The sequence below is a fragment of the Rhinatrema bivittatum genome, chromosome 4 (genome assembly GCF_901001135.1).
Source record: "Rhinatrema bivittatum chromosome 4, aRhiBiv1.1, whole genome shotgun sequence".
NCBI classification, from domain to species: Eukaryota; Metazoa; Chordata; class Amphibia; order Gymnophiona; family Rhinatrematidae; genus Rhinatrema; species Rhinatrema bivittatum.
The window spans coordinates 450,161,218-450,175,922 of record NC_042618.1 but is presented as its reverse complement, the minus strand read 5'-3'; the positions used below and the strand labels follow the sequence as shown (position 1 = coordinate 450,175,922).

General features: G+C 43.0%; 1 protein-coding gene across 6 annotated transcripts in view; it reads right to left on the bottom strand.

Moving 5' to 3' along the window:
• Positions 1 to 14,705, bottom strand: part of C4H12orf50 (chromosome 4 C12orf50 homolog) — a 95,846-nt gene that overhangs the window by 23,085 nt on the left and 58,056 nt on the right. For all 6 annotated transcript variants that reach the window (XM_029601662.1, XM_029601663.1, XM_029601666.1 and 3 more), the window contains 3 exons: positions 14,501 to 14,608; positions 13,960 to 14,070; positions 1,537 to 1,653 (listed from right to left, as the gene is read on the bottom strand). In XM_029601662.1, the coding sequence (XP_029457522.1) occupies positions 1,537 to 1,653; positions 13,960 to 14,070; positions 14,501 to 14,608 (336 nt within the window). The remainder of the gene's footprint in view (positions 1 to 1,536; positions 1,654 to 13,959; positions 14,071 to 14,500; positions 14,609 to 14,705) is intronic.

The window sequence follows — 14,705 nt, the reverse complement described above, 5'->3', positions numbered from 1 at the left end:
GCCAACCTAATATTCAGTAATTATACAGTGAATGAAGAGACGCAATCTCATTGTTGAATATGACAGTGTACTGTTTTGTTTTTTTTAGAACAAAGAGTTCTCTTAGCATACTGCCACAGTGCAATCAAAAATACTTAAGAATACTTTTCTGGTCAATTAAAGTGAAGTTTGTTTTCAAGAGTACAATCAGGAGGTGCTTGGGTTAGGTTGAGACTAGAATTGAGACTGTCTTTCGAACTTTGAAAACAACTACTTACGTTCTTGTTGCCATGTTTACAGCAATAGCTTACATAGTCACACATTTAACAAAGCTCTTTCAGTCTGCAAAATGTCTTGTATTTATCTCACTAACTCTTTCTTAAACAGTTCAAAAGGATCCCTAAGGTGTGATGGCCATTAAAAAATCCACCTAACCTGCTCTCAAGTTGAAACTGCTGAATGTGCATTACAAACCATGGATATAAAATAAAACACAATACAGAGCAAGCATAGATTATATAAGTACTGAAACCATTTTACAATCTGCACATACTTCAACTAGTTCTGCCCAGTGCAAGACTGAGTTAACCATGCCGACATTTCAACCTATGAGCCCTAAGTGAATCCAGATATTAATAACATCTTTCCATGGATTCAGGAGGCTTTATTTCTGAAAATTCCAAAATTTCTTCATTCTGCAACTTTTTTTTTTTTTTTACATATCTTTTAGTTAAACAATAAAACATTTAAAAAGCAGGCCATCCTGGCCAAATATATTTTGGTGACTGCTATTTGCAGATAAATGGGTAAATTGTTGCTTTATCTATATATATCTCAGTTGCGCAAAATTCCTGACTCGTGTAAATAGCTGAATATCTGGAGATACTTGGCATGCGGCATTTTTTTTTCTCATGCTACAGAAATAAAGACATTCAGGCTGGATCAGGGATGTTGATATCTAGCCCCAAAATATGTTTTTTCTTTTCTGTGTAATTGTTTTGTGCATATCTGAATTTCCCAGTATAGAGGCCTCTGTGAGTAAATCCTGATTAAGAAATATTTTTTCATGCTTTTTCGATTCTCATGGTCAACAGATTGAAATAATTGTTGTGCCAAATTTTGCCTTAGGATTTATTTTATTTATTTATTAAAGGCTTTTATATACCGCCTTTCTTGATACAAATCTAATCAACTCAGTTTACATCGAACTAAGCAGTAACTATAACCAACCAATCAACAAGAGACAATTTAAAAGGAGCATAAAGTTACATTATAACAAGGATGCCTTAACTGGGAGTAGGAAAAGGATGCTATTTGGCAATACATGTTTGGCTGCTTAAACAGGCTTAAAGGTCCTGAAGACACTGCTTAACCAAGACAATGGACAATTTTAAGCACACTTAATCCCTGCTTAAATAATCAATTATTAATTTGCTGTACAGGGCCCTTAATCCAAAATGGTTTTGGAGCAGATGATTTTCTGGTTCATCAACCACTTGTAAAATGACAGAAAAATATTTTAGGGTTGGATTTAGAGCCATTTCACTTGAAACTCACTTGTGGAAGGATTTTCTTGAGATCCCATCATAGCATTTATTGCTGCGTTCACTATATTGCCTTTATTTAATGATCCAGCAGGTAGGTAAGGATGTAGGTGGGGATTTTTTTCAGCATCTGTAAGTATAAAAATGACATCTCAGCATCAATGGAGCTTTTTCTCCATCTATGTTCCGCTGGCTTTCTGTTTTCCAGAATACACTAGTAAAACAGAAGTGAGAGGATTTACATTTTTCATATTGAAAAAAACTCACCCTCCCATCCTTCTAATCTACTCCCTAAGATAGACTTGATGGAATGAGTATAAACCTGCTTTTCTACAAAGACAACTTTGCTAGAAATGCAAAGGGAAAAACAGACCTTATATATGCTACTTTGGAGACTATGACTATATTAGTTTGTTCTGGGATCAAAAATTGAACAATTTAAACAAATCTCAGAAAAGTACCTAAATAAAGATCCAGTTTCTCTCCTACTGGCAAAGAACAAATCTATCTGTGTACATTTTTTAGGGCTCTGCATTGTCTGTAGCCTAGAAAGCCTACATTCTATTAAAAAAAATATCCACTAGAGGCTAAAATGATACTCACTGAGACAATCGGACACAAGTGCAAATACAAATTTATTTATTTATTTATTTATTTATTTATTTATTTATTTAGGATTTTTATATACCGACATTCTCGAAACAAATATCGAATCAGGTCGGTTTCCATAGAACAAAACTGTCGCAGTTAAGGCGTTACAATAAACAGATTTTCTGAACATAAGAACATAAGCATAAGTTACAATAAAAACATGTTACAATAAACAGATTTTCTGAACATAATAACATAAATATTCAACTCGTCAAAAAACGTGAGTATGATCTTGCCACTAATGCCAGAGAGATACCCTAGATCTCAGTTTCATGTAATTAAGTCTCATGCAGATTATAAACCCTGCCCCTGGTCTTAGCTGTGGAATTCATGATCTTCCTCATTTAATTTTTCTCACAGGCAGAAGGAAGCTACTGAGCATACACCAGATCTGATGGCACATGAAGCCAAAATAAATTGCCCACAGTGTGGGAGAAAGGAAGATTTTTCTTTCTACCTAAATCTTAAGTACATAAATCAGAAAACAACTACTAAACACAAGGAATATTATAATTTATCATAAGCTTGTGCAAAGCAGAGTTGCTTACCTGTAACAGGTGTTCTCCAAGGACAGCAGAATGTTAGTCCTCACACATGGGTGACATTATCAGATGGAGCCCGACATGGAAAACATATGTCAAAGTTTCCAGAACTTTGACTTGCCACACTGAGCATGCCGAGCATGCCCTATTCCACGTGTCCACATGGGGTCCCTCTTCAGTCATAACATAGAATTATATAAAAACAAAAACTAGGAGAAAAGCAACTCCGCAAGATGGTGAGCGGGTTTCGTAAGGATTAATACCCTGCTGTCCTTGAAGAACACCTATTACAAGTAAGCAACTCTGCTTTCTCCGAGGACAAGCAAAATGGTAGTCCTCACACATGGATGAATCCCTAGCTACAGGCTGCTCCTCAACATAAAAGGGGACCAACAGACACCCAAACCAGATGCCAAAGGGCATAACAACAATAGTGCTATTGGTAATGGAGGGGGAGTCAGCCTAAATCCAAACAATGGGTCCTAGGCGGGAGATAGTTGGGTTCTACGCTTCAGATTCCGAAGGATAGACTAGCCAAACCTAATGTCAAGTTGGTCATCCCTATCCAAACAATAGTGAGATATGAATGTGTGGAGAGAACTCCATGTCACAGCCTTGCAGATCTCCTCCATGGGAACTGCTTACAAGTGGGCCACCGATGCTGCCATGGCTCAGACAGAATAAGCCTTGACATGACCCCCAAGATACAGTCCCGCCTGGGCACAACAGAAGATGATGCAATCTGCTAGACAATTTGATAGTGTCTGTTTGGCAATGGCAGTGCCCAAACTATTCCTATCAAAATAAACAAAAAGGTGGATAGACTGTTTATGGGCTTCTATCCACTCCAGATAGAAGACTAAGGCTTGCTAGCAGTCTAAACTGTGCAGGGCTCATTCGCCTTGATGTGAATTGGACCTGGGAAAGAAGGTTGGAAGGATGATGGACTGGTTAAGATAGAAGTCCATCACCACCTTAGGCAGGAATTTAGGGGGCATATGCAAGACCACCCTGTCATGATAAAACTTAGCGTAAGGTGGATGTCACTAAGGCCTGGAGCTCACTGACCCTGCACGTTGAGGTGACCATCACCAAAAATATGACCTTCCATGTCAGGTACTTCAGGTCACAGATGCGCAGCAGCTCAAAAGTAGTTTTTGTCACCAGAGCTAACACCATGTTGAGGTCCCAAGATACAGGGGGAGGCCTCAGGGGAAGCTTTAATTCAAGCAGCCCCTGCATTAAATGTACAATTATAGGCTGTAAAGAGAAAGGTGTACCATCTCACCATAGTGATAAGCACCAACTGCATTCAGATGAACTCTAATGGAGTTGGTTTTCAAGCCAGCCTCCAATAGGTGTAGACGGTAATAAAGTAGTTTTTGTATGGGGCAGGAGAACAGATCTAGGGCCTCCTGCTCACACCACATGGAAAACCTCCTCCACTTCAGTCCATAGGACTTTCTAGTGGAAGGCTTTGTAGAAGCCACCAGGACCCGAGACACATCCTCTGAGAGATCCAGTGATTGCAGAATTAACTTTTCAACATCTAGGCTGTGAACGACAGGGTCTGGAGATTGGGATGTCACAACCTGCCTCAATCTTCTGTGATGAGATCTGGGGAAGTTCCTAGACTGATCGGTCTCCAGATGGACAACTCCTGTAGGACTGGAAACCAGACCTGTCTCGGCCAATAAGGGGCTATGAGAATCATAGTCCCTTTGTCCTTATGAAGCTTCAAGAGAGTCCCGCCACTAAGGGAATTGGAGGATACGTGTACAGAAGACCCTTGCCACAATATCGGGCAAGGGTGTTCAAGGATGTTTTTCTGTCTGACCTGTACAGGGAGCAGAACCAAGGCAACTTTCTGTTGCAAGGGGATGTGAAGAGATCCACATACAGGCTCCCCCAGAGGTAGAATATCTGATTCACAACCCCCTGGTCCAGGAACCAATCATGGGGTCTGAAGGCATAACTCAGTCTGTCCGCTACCATGTTCTCCATCCTGACCAGGTATATAGCCCTGAGCACCATCCCGTGGGACAGGCCCATGATCAGATCTGGGCAGCTTCCTGACACAGGAGGTACGATCCCATACCTCCCTGCTTGTTGACATACCACATCGCCACCTGGTTGTCGGTTTGGATCAGGACAACTTTGTTGGACAGCCAATCTCTGAAAGCCCATAACTCATACCTGATAACCCGAAGCTCCAGGAAGTTGATTTGACAACAGCTTTCCTGAGCAAACCAGAGACTGTGGGTGCTGAGCTCCCCAGCCCAGAGTGGACACATTCGTAGTTAGGACAATTTGGGTAGGAGGACTTTGAAAAGAGATCCTCCATTCCAGATTTGAAAGTACCCGCCGCCAGGACAAAGAGTCCCGGAGGGGCAAGGTGACTCGGATGCAATCTTGGAGGTTCTGCATGGCCTGGCACCACTGCGACCTCAGGGCCCTGTTATGAATGAGCGGTGTTTGGGTGAATCCTTGGGTACTGGGGCAGATGACCACACCCATGGGGAGGAGCCCCGTGAGGAGCCACAGTACTAGGCTAGACTCAGAACGCACAAGCACAGTTAGTTCTTTATTAGACAGCTTTGAAGAGTACCACCAGAGGTGGCAGTAGTAAGGCAGTCTGGTAGTTGCAGTCTCGGGGACCTCGGCAGAGGGAGCCCTTCTCACCCCGTTGGTATTGAGCGGCTCCGAAGCAGGTTTCCCAGCAAGGAAGTACTGTGGATGAGATAGACAGAGTTAGTGAACTCACTAGGTGTTTGCTGTAGATAGGCGATTCCACCAGGTTGTAGAAGTAAGTGCAGGCACCGAGGCAGGGAGAGCAGGCCCTCAAGGAGTGAGTACCTGTTCCCTGTAAGTCACTTGAAATAAAGCAGAGGGCCCCCGATGAGCGGGTACCCAGGTTAGCAGTCACCCCGAAGGGCAGAGAGAGAGCTTCCAGCGGCAGCACGGAAGCTGCAGAGTAGCGTAGACAGGAACGGAACGTATCCGGAGTCAAGTCCTTGCTAACTCAATGAGCTAGCAAAATAGAAGATGTTATATACCCGGATGGCGTGACGTCAGCATGGGGGAACGCCCCCGAGGTTCGCGCCAAGGGTTGCATAAAGACATGGGTGACGCACGCGCACGCTCCCTAGTAGGTATCTGGGAGGAGCATGGCAGGAGGCAGAACCATAGCTGTTCCGGGGACGCCGGAGAGGTCGGCTTGTAGACGCGGTGGTAGCCATCTTTCCTAGGTAAGCAGGAGGAGCCATGAATAAGGTGAGGCAAACGGGGCGAAGCCGTCTAGCACCGACGGATGCAACAGGCCCATTGGGCTCTGCGCATGTGTAATTGTGCCAATGAAGTGACATGGATGTTGCGGCCATATGGCCCAACAGCCTCAACATGTACCAGGCTGACACCTGCTGGCTCTGCTGAATCTCTGCCATGATGGTCGTTAAAATGTCAGCCCTTTGATGAGGCAGGAAGACCTTGGCCTGAGCCATGTCTAACAGGGCTCCTATGAAGTCCAACCTCCTTCACTCTTCTGGAAGATAAGGGTATGAGGGGAGATCCTCTTAGCCATTGGAGGAGAACTCTGTTGTGTCATCCTCCCAAGGGTCACAAGGACCCTCATCCTCAATGAAACCAACAGGGGATGGGGCCCTAGGCACTCAGCCTTTGTCCAGAGGTGCAGGTACCATCGAAGCTGGCCAGTGGGCTGCAGGTCTCGGCGTCTCAACAGCCTGGGAAGAGCTTGCTCCTCCGAGGAACCATCAAAGACTACTGTTTCGGCAGGGGGAGTCTGCGGTGCCCCTACAGGCACTGATGCCAGCCTGGGAACCAATGCCATCTGGGTCAGTAACATACTGATGAGCGCATTGAGATCAGAGCCATAGCCAGGCAATTTGGCACCTATGGTCAAGTGAAAAACTGCGCCCTGACCCATTACACACAACATAACACCATGAATTGGGACGACTCTGGTAAATGTTTGTATAGCAATGTCCATGTTGTGTTCCGCGCCCGTGGCCATCCACAGGCGTGGCCCCCTACCTCCACCACGGCGGCGACCTGCCGTGGCAACTCCTGAAACGCTCCCCAGGGCCAGTGCCCATCACCCCGGGGATGGTCCGCGGTCTGGCCGCCCGCTGGGGAGCCGTCCCTGCTCCTCCCTCGTGGAGTTCTGCTGGCGTTCCTCCTCGGAGGAAATCCAAGATGGCCACCGCCATCTTTAGGCACGAGGCCGCGCCCCCCTGCTGGATTTAAAGGGACCTGATCCCTTTAATGACACTCACCTGCTTCCAATGATCCAGAGCAGAGGAAGTATTTAAGGAGGCTTCCTCTGCTCATTCCTCAACTTGGCAATGTCCTCCAACGCTGTTTAGTCTGCTTGCTTTGGTGAGTTCCTTGTGCTCGGACTCTGGTTCCTGTTTCGTCTTGGTGTTCCTGGTTTCTGACTTCGGATTGGCTTACGGTGATTCTCTGGTTCCTGACTTCGGATTGGCAAGCGGTGATTCTCTGGTACACGACTTCGGACTGGTGAGCGTCGACCCTCTGGCACTTGACCTAGGACTCCTTCAAGACCACCGTCTCCAAGGGCCCACCTAAATCCCAGCAGCCTGGGTCCCTACGGGCTCCTCCTGGGGGGACCGCAGGCTTCCAGGACGAAGCTCCAGTTGGCCTTTGCACCGATACCCTGACCTCTCTAGGTCCACCTAAGTCCCAGCGGTCGGGTCCCTACGGGCTCCTTCCGGGGGGACCGCAGACCACCAGTGGTGAAGACTGCTCATCCGCTCATCTCCTTGTCTGTCTCCACAGTAGCTTCTGTCTTCAGTGCCAAGGGTCAGCTGCTCTCCTCCTCTGTCCTGCCTCGCCACCCGACGAGAGAACCTACGGATCCTCCGCAAGGTGTACATCCCCTCGTCGGCCCAAGGGTCCACAAGCCTGAGCATAACAGTCCAAGGCTAGTGCAAGGGTATTAGATGACCTTGGGGAATCTTACAGCTTTGGGACCCACCCTTGTTATGCTCTCCCCACACACAATTAAAAGTTATGCATTTATAACAGATTTTACATGAAAAAATATATTCAAAGTACAGTTTTCTGAGGTAAAAATATCACTTACAATATTATTATTATATTTATATGCACTGCTGTGGTGCCAACCAAACAACCCTGCAAAAAATGCAAATGACACTTGGAACTTTAACATGTCTTGGGCATTGGTTTGGCCCTCGGAAAGCTTCGAGAAAACAGAGTTACAATACAATAAGAACCTAAGACTTGCCATACTGGCTCAGACCAAAGATCCATCAAGCCCAGTATCCTGTTTCCACAATGGCCAATCCAGGTCACAAGTACCTGACAGGATCCCAAGAAGTAGATAGATTCCAAGCTGCTTATGCCAGGAATAAGCAGTGTATTTCCCCAAGTTCATCTTAATTGTTCATGGACTTTTCCTCCAGAAACTTGTCCAAACTATTTTTTATATATAGATACACTAATAGCTTTCAGCATATCCTCTGGTAACAAATTCCAGAGCTTAATTATGCATGGAGTAAAAACATATTTTCTCTCATATTCGTTTTAAATGTATCACCTAGTAACATCATTGTTTGCCCCTAGTCTTTGTACTCTTTGAAAGAGTAAACAACTGATTAATGTTTACTTGTTCCATTCCACTGATTATTTTATAAATCTCTATCATATCTCCCCACAGCCATCTCTTCTCCATGCTGAACAGCCCTAACCTCTTTAGCCTTTCCTCATAGGGGAATCGATCCATCCGCTTTATCATTTTGGTTGCCCTTTTCTGTACCTTTTCTAATTCTGTTATATCTTTCTTGAGATGTAGTGACCAGAACTGCATACAATACTCAAGATGAGGTCTCACCATGGAGCGATACAGAGACATTGATATTCTTTGTTTTATTCTTCATTCTTTTCCTAATAATCCTTTGTATTCTATTTGCTTTCTTGGCTGCTGTTAAAATACTGAGAAGAAGATTCCATCTTATTATCAACAATGTTGCCTAGATCATTTTTCTGAATGGTGATTCCTAATGTGGAATCTTGCATTGTGTAATTATAATTTGGGTTATTCTTCCCTAAGTGCATCATTTTGCACTTGTCCACATTAAATTTCATTTGCTGTTTTCTTGCCCAGTCTCCCAGTTTTGTAAAACACTCTTGCAATTTCTCACAATCCTCTTGTGATTTAACAACTTTAAATAATTTGGTGTCATCAGCAAATTTGATCACCTCACTCGCTGTCCCCATTTCCAGGTCATTTATAAATATACTAAAAAGCAGTGGTCCCAGAACAAAAATAAACTTTCTATATCAAAATAGCACTAACTTACAGCACTCAAAGCGCAACAACCCTACCTATGAAAAGGCAACACTGCAAGTATTACACCAATATAAACCCTATTAGGAAAACAGAACAAGTCAAGGTGCTATAGATCCCTACACAGAAACTATACACTATTGGAATACCTCACTTCAGTCACACAAAACACAGCTAGACCCTCAAATACAGAACAAAGAGACCATAAAATATAAAAAGAAATGTGCAGACAAAAACTGAACTGGAAACTACAACAAGCCAAATTCTGTATGCAGTGCAACAATGGAAAAACAAACATCACCATTCCTCATAAAACAATAAAATCATGAATTATAAATATCATAAATACTAGTAAAGCCATATCAATAAAAAGAATAATTTAAAAACAGCTAAGGCACAGAATAATATCCAAAAATTAAAAAGTCATATAAACATTTTCCAAACACTAATAAAATATTTCAAAACAGACACATTAAATAACTCATAATAAATAAAACAAGGATTTTAAAAATTATCCCACTCTCCATTTCTGTGAACTTTTGATTTCCAGATGCCCTGAGATTGTCATGGATCAGCAGGCAGAGGGGAAGGGGGGATGTTTTGCATAGACTTTCTTCTCTCTCTCTCTCACACACACACACATACACACATACTCTCTCTCCCTCTTTCACTCACACACACACATGCTTTCATGCAAACACATGCTCTCATATACATATGCTCTCACACATGTGCGCTCTCACACAAACACGCGCACTCACACATATAGAGACAAGCACGCTCTTACACGCATACAAAACACGCACACACTCACATGCATACAGGTTCTTTTACTCTTGCCCACACATGCATGCTCTCATATATGTGCACTCTCTTATTCACACACACACACACACACACACATACTTATACCCCCCATGCTCACCTTCCTCTGTCATTCACTCGAAGCAGCAGCAAGAATCTCCTCCTTCAGCACACACACAACCCCCCCCCCCCCCTCAAGGGCAACAGGACTACTTCTTTGTGCCGTGAGGTCCAACCATGCTGTGTCCATGTGTTCTTTTCTGCAGAGCATTATGCGCATCTCCTCCTCTTCCTAGGCCCCACCAGCGAGGCTGCCACTTCCAGTGAGGCAGCACAACACAGTACTGCTCCTCCTCCTCTTCTTAGGCCCTGCTGGTGACACTTCTACTTCTGGTGGAACAGCACAACATAGTGCAGCTCCTCATCTTCCTAAGCCCCACTTCTACTCCTTTTTCTAAGGCCACACCAGTGCATGTTTACTTTTCTTCTTAGGTCCCACCGGCTATGCTTCCAATTCCAGTGGGACCACTCTGCTTTTGACTGCTGCAGCAGGCAACATCTTCCCTTCTGCACCGGCAGCGCTATGGCATCCTTCGGATAGTGGTGCCTATGCCCGAGGCCATATTGGCCATGGCTCTAAATGAGATTCTCCAACAGCAGTTCTAAGTCAGAAGATATCAGTTCTGGTGACATCAGTGATACAGAACCGATGCCCTGCATTGCCAACTGGACCGCTCAAGCTCTTGCTCGAAAACTGCCAATGCCAACACCGACCAGGTGGAAAGAGGGGTGGCCAGATCCTGTTTGGAACTGAAAGGAGGATTGGTGACTGACATCAAGACCAGTGGAGACTGTCGTAGACCCCTGGCACTGATGGAGGACTGGCACTCCTCGCCATGGGGTTGCTTTGGGGGCATCACAGCATGAATTGACACATCTCTGTGCCCAGCACCATGCATCGACAGGGACCGATGGTCTTTTCCCAGTGCCAAGACTGATGACGATGACTGATGACATCCTCGATCTGGAGGAACCCGACGGTGGTGGGTCTCCAGTGCCCCTATCTGCCAATGGCACCAATGGAACTGATAGTTCCACCGATGTCAATGGCTTGCTGTCCATTGGTGCAGCTCTGAGGTCCTTCAATGCTAATGCTACCGATGGTGATGCTGATGGCTCAGTCTTCTCTAACACGAAGAGTTGCTCCATCTTATATTGCCAAAGTCGACATCCCTTCGAGGTCATCTGTGCACATTTGCGGCTACCCCAGACATCATGCAGAGGACACATCGCCATGGGGTTCCAAAAACAGATGTGGCAAAATAAATTGGAAGCAAGATCAAAATCGATGGCGGCAGGCTTCAAAGGTTGGCTGTAACCGAAGCACTACCGCCACGGGGGTAATGACCACGAAAGGAGACTTACCGATAAACGATGAAAATCCTAACTAGGAATGCTACGGGAAGGGCCGAGAGGGACCCGGCTTCAAACGCAGATGAAAAAGTTGCAAGAAAGTGAAAAATAGAAAAGATTTCCGTAATAGGCCAAAAAGGCCAAAAGAGAGCTCACCAACCATGATGCTGCAGTTCTTTGGAAAAAGAGAGTCTGAAGAGGGATCCTACATAGATGCGAGGTATAGGGCATGCTGGGCATGCACAGTGTGGCAAGTCAAACGTCTAGAAACTTTTCCATAAGTTTCCTTGTTGGGGTGCCATTTGGTGATGTCACCCATGTGTGAGATCTACCATCCTGCTTGTCGTCGAATAATAACATTTCTTAGATTCTTAAGTCCAACAAGTCTTTACTAAACACCCTCTCATAAACAACCCTTCAAGATCATCTCTATCTCACTCACATTTCACAACTTCTGATTCCAGGAAATGATCTAAAATGAATGCAGCTTGCCATCACTGCTTTCAAAATCTGAGCCCTCCTACTGCAGGAATACACATATAAAAGAAGCTCCCACTCCATCCAGGATCATAGTGCTCAACATGGAGGCAACAATTCAAGATACTAGATAGTGCAAATATGGAGAAAGAACCACCATCTCAGGAACCCATTTCCAAGGAAAATAATCAAGCTTCTCGGTGTGTCTCAGACAACAGCCAAGACAACATTAAAACAACAGCAACTAAGACAACAGTCAGTAAGACCACAGTCACAGCCTAAGTAAGCCCTTGGTCTCTCAGGACTCCCAGGTATAAACATCATCAATAGATATATATGCTTTGCTGTTTAAGAATTCTCCATTTACATAAAGAAAAGATACTCAAGATGCCTAGCTTTCAATCATGAAATAAAATATTTTAGTCCGGGAAGTGACTGCAAATTTCCTTCTACTTTATTGGAAGCATTACTCAGAGGAAACAGATCTGGAATAAAATCCAGATTGTCAGGTTCATTGGGGTAGCTTTTAAGGAGCTAGAGAAGCTCAAGTGTAAGTAAAGGGATCTGTGATTCAGAGGTAAAGGGGCTGTGAAAGGAACTCCAGCTGATTTCAAAGATGCTACAAATGTCAGCCATAAAACTTTACTCTTTTCTTGGGTAGAAGCACATTTATTCATTTTTGAGACACCTGCATGGCTGAACAGGGGCTCAAGGAGAGTTTTGCAGAACAATTTTTTTGACCATGGTAAGAGGTTAGAGTTATGTGCATGTAGGGCGTGCCTATTATATCATTTACCTCTCGGCACTATTTAACAGGCCCAATTATCTATTCTGCAGCATCAGAAAAACTGCTGTGGGCCAAATATTAGGGGATTTTGGGCCTTAAATATGGGCAAAGAATTTTGCAGGTTAAAGCCCGAAATGCATTTTATCAAAATGAACTGTGCTCTTCACTCTTCCATATATATTACCTTGCATAAAGTTGGGAAGCTTAAAATTATAGAACTACCCTACGGTGTTCCCCAGCAGGACTTGCTTTATAGATACCCTAAAGAGTTATTTTGAATTTGCCAAATATTTATTAAATCTTCCCCAGAAGAATCCAGGGAAAACATCTATGAGTCTTTTAAGAAAAAAAAACGGGCATAAAACTGGAATATTACACAACCCTATACAAAACAATTGTAGTTTTAACAAACTGTAATTTCTTTGTCTACTTTGGAAGAGAGTGGAACACAGCACTTCTCAACCAGGGGGCAAGTTACGCAAGACTGGGAAATCCAAAGCATGGGAGGCAACCATGCCTCACCTTGCTGCCACCAAGTTTTATACCAGCAGCGTGGGCCGGAAGGAGGAGGCAGCAGTGGCTGAGTGGGCATGGGAAAAAAGAAGAGGCAGTGGTAAGAGTGGAGAGGCTGGAGGGGGAAAAAAGGACGGGAACAGTGGAGAAGTTGGATCTTGGGGGTGAAAGAGAAAAGAATGGAGGAGAGAGGAGAGGATGGATTGAGGGAAAGGTCACAGCCTTTTGATGTAGTATTACAGTACTCACTGGGGAGTTCTGCACTAAAAATCAAAAATTCTGCATCTTTGCATAATAACTCAAAGACAGTGATGATATTGTGTTATTTTGACAAAATATGCTGAATTTTAAATATTGTGTGCAGAATTTTAAAGTATAGAATTCCCTAAGAATATTTTTTTTTTTATGATTTTTATTTCCATCTACTGTACATTTTGAATTTTTGCAAGCCTGAGCATACAGAAGACATCCTGAACTTGTGAAACAGATGTAGTAGTTATGAAAGGGTATGTATTTCTGAGACACAATATCCAAAATTAAGGATAAAACAGAGTATGGAAAATCATACTTAGCTCAAAGGAAATAAATGCACATTTATGTTATTAAAAATTAATGAAAAGGTACTTAAAATATTTTAGGTACAATACAATAGCAACCATATTCCAATTAAGCACCCTACCTTGTAATATGTTCATACAAAATATCAGTAACTATGAATGTAAAAAGTAATTTTTTCAATGAGGCAGGTTGTACAGAATACAAAATTTGCCATGGCATTTTTGTTTTACAATCTAGCACTCTTGAAAAGAATCAATTTCGTGCAAACAGAAAATAAATGCATACAAAAAAAAAGGAAAATAATTTATATTCTGCCCTCATGGCATTTCATTTGCACTACTGTACCTTCTCCTTTGGTAAGTGTGCTGGAAGGCCTTTGTGATTCCTCGTCAATCTGCTCTTTGTTACCAAGGCCTTCATAAAATCGTTTCTTTAGAGGTTTACCAGCATCCTTTGCTAAAATACATGCATAATATTTAAGAAATATTAATGGCTTTCCTCAAGCCTTAAGATTATCTGAATCAGTATGTTAATGTGATAAAAAGCACGGCTCTGACAATAATTAGAAAGGAAATGCAAATAGCTACACAGTAGATGGGTACTTTTATAGCACCTTACATACAATGTAATTTAAGGAGAATTTCAATTTATCATTAATATACTTCACAAATTTGTCACTTTTCCATGATCTATACCTTTGAAAGCCTTCAAAGCTACCAGAGAATTCTACTTTAAGATATAGTGTAATCAGAAAAAGGAACTCCAATTTTTTTCATGGAATTTCGTAAGAAAGATGAAGTGTGTTTTTTGAAGTACCCACTGTTAAATCCTGCTGAAAATGGAACAATGGGGATTAAAAGGATTTAGGAGTTGAAAAAAAAATTACCTCTAACAAATGGGTACTTTGATCCTCTTAATTTATATTTTTCATTTGAGGCATCACTTTTATGCAGTTTACAATATCGGTTATTCTGTGGCACATAGCAGTCACCTCCTATAAGGAGAAATAGCAAATATGCACATAGTGTTAACTAGTACCATCACTTCTGTTTAAAGAACTGGATTGATTTTTTTTTATATATATATATATG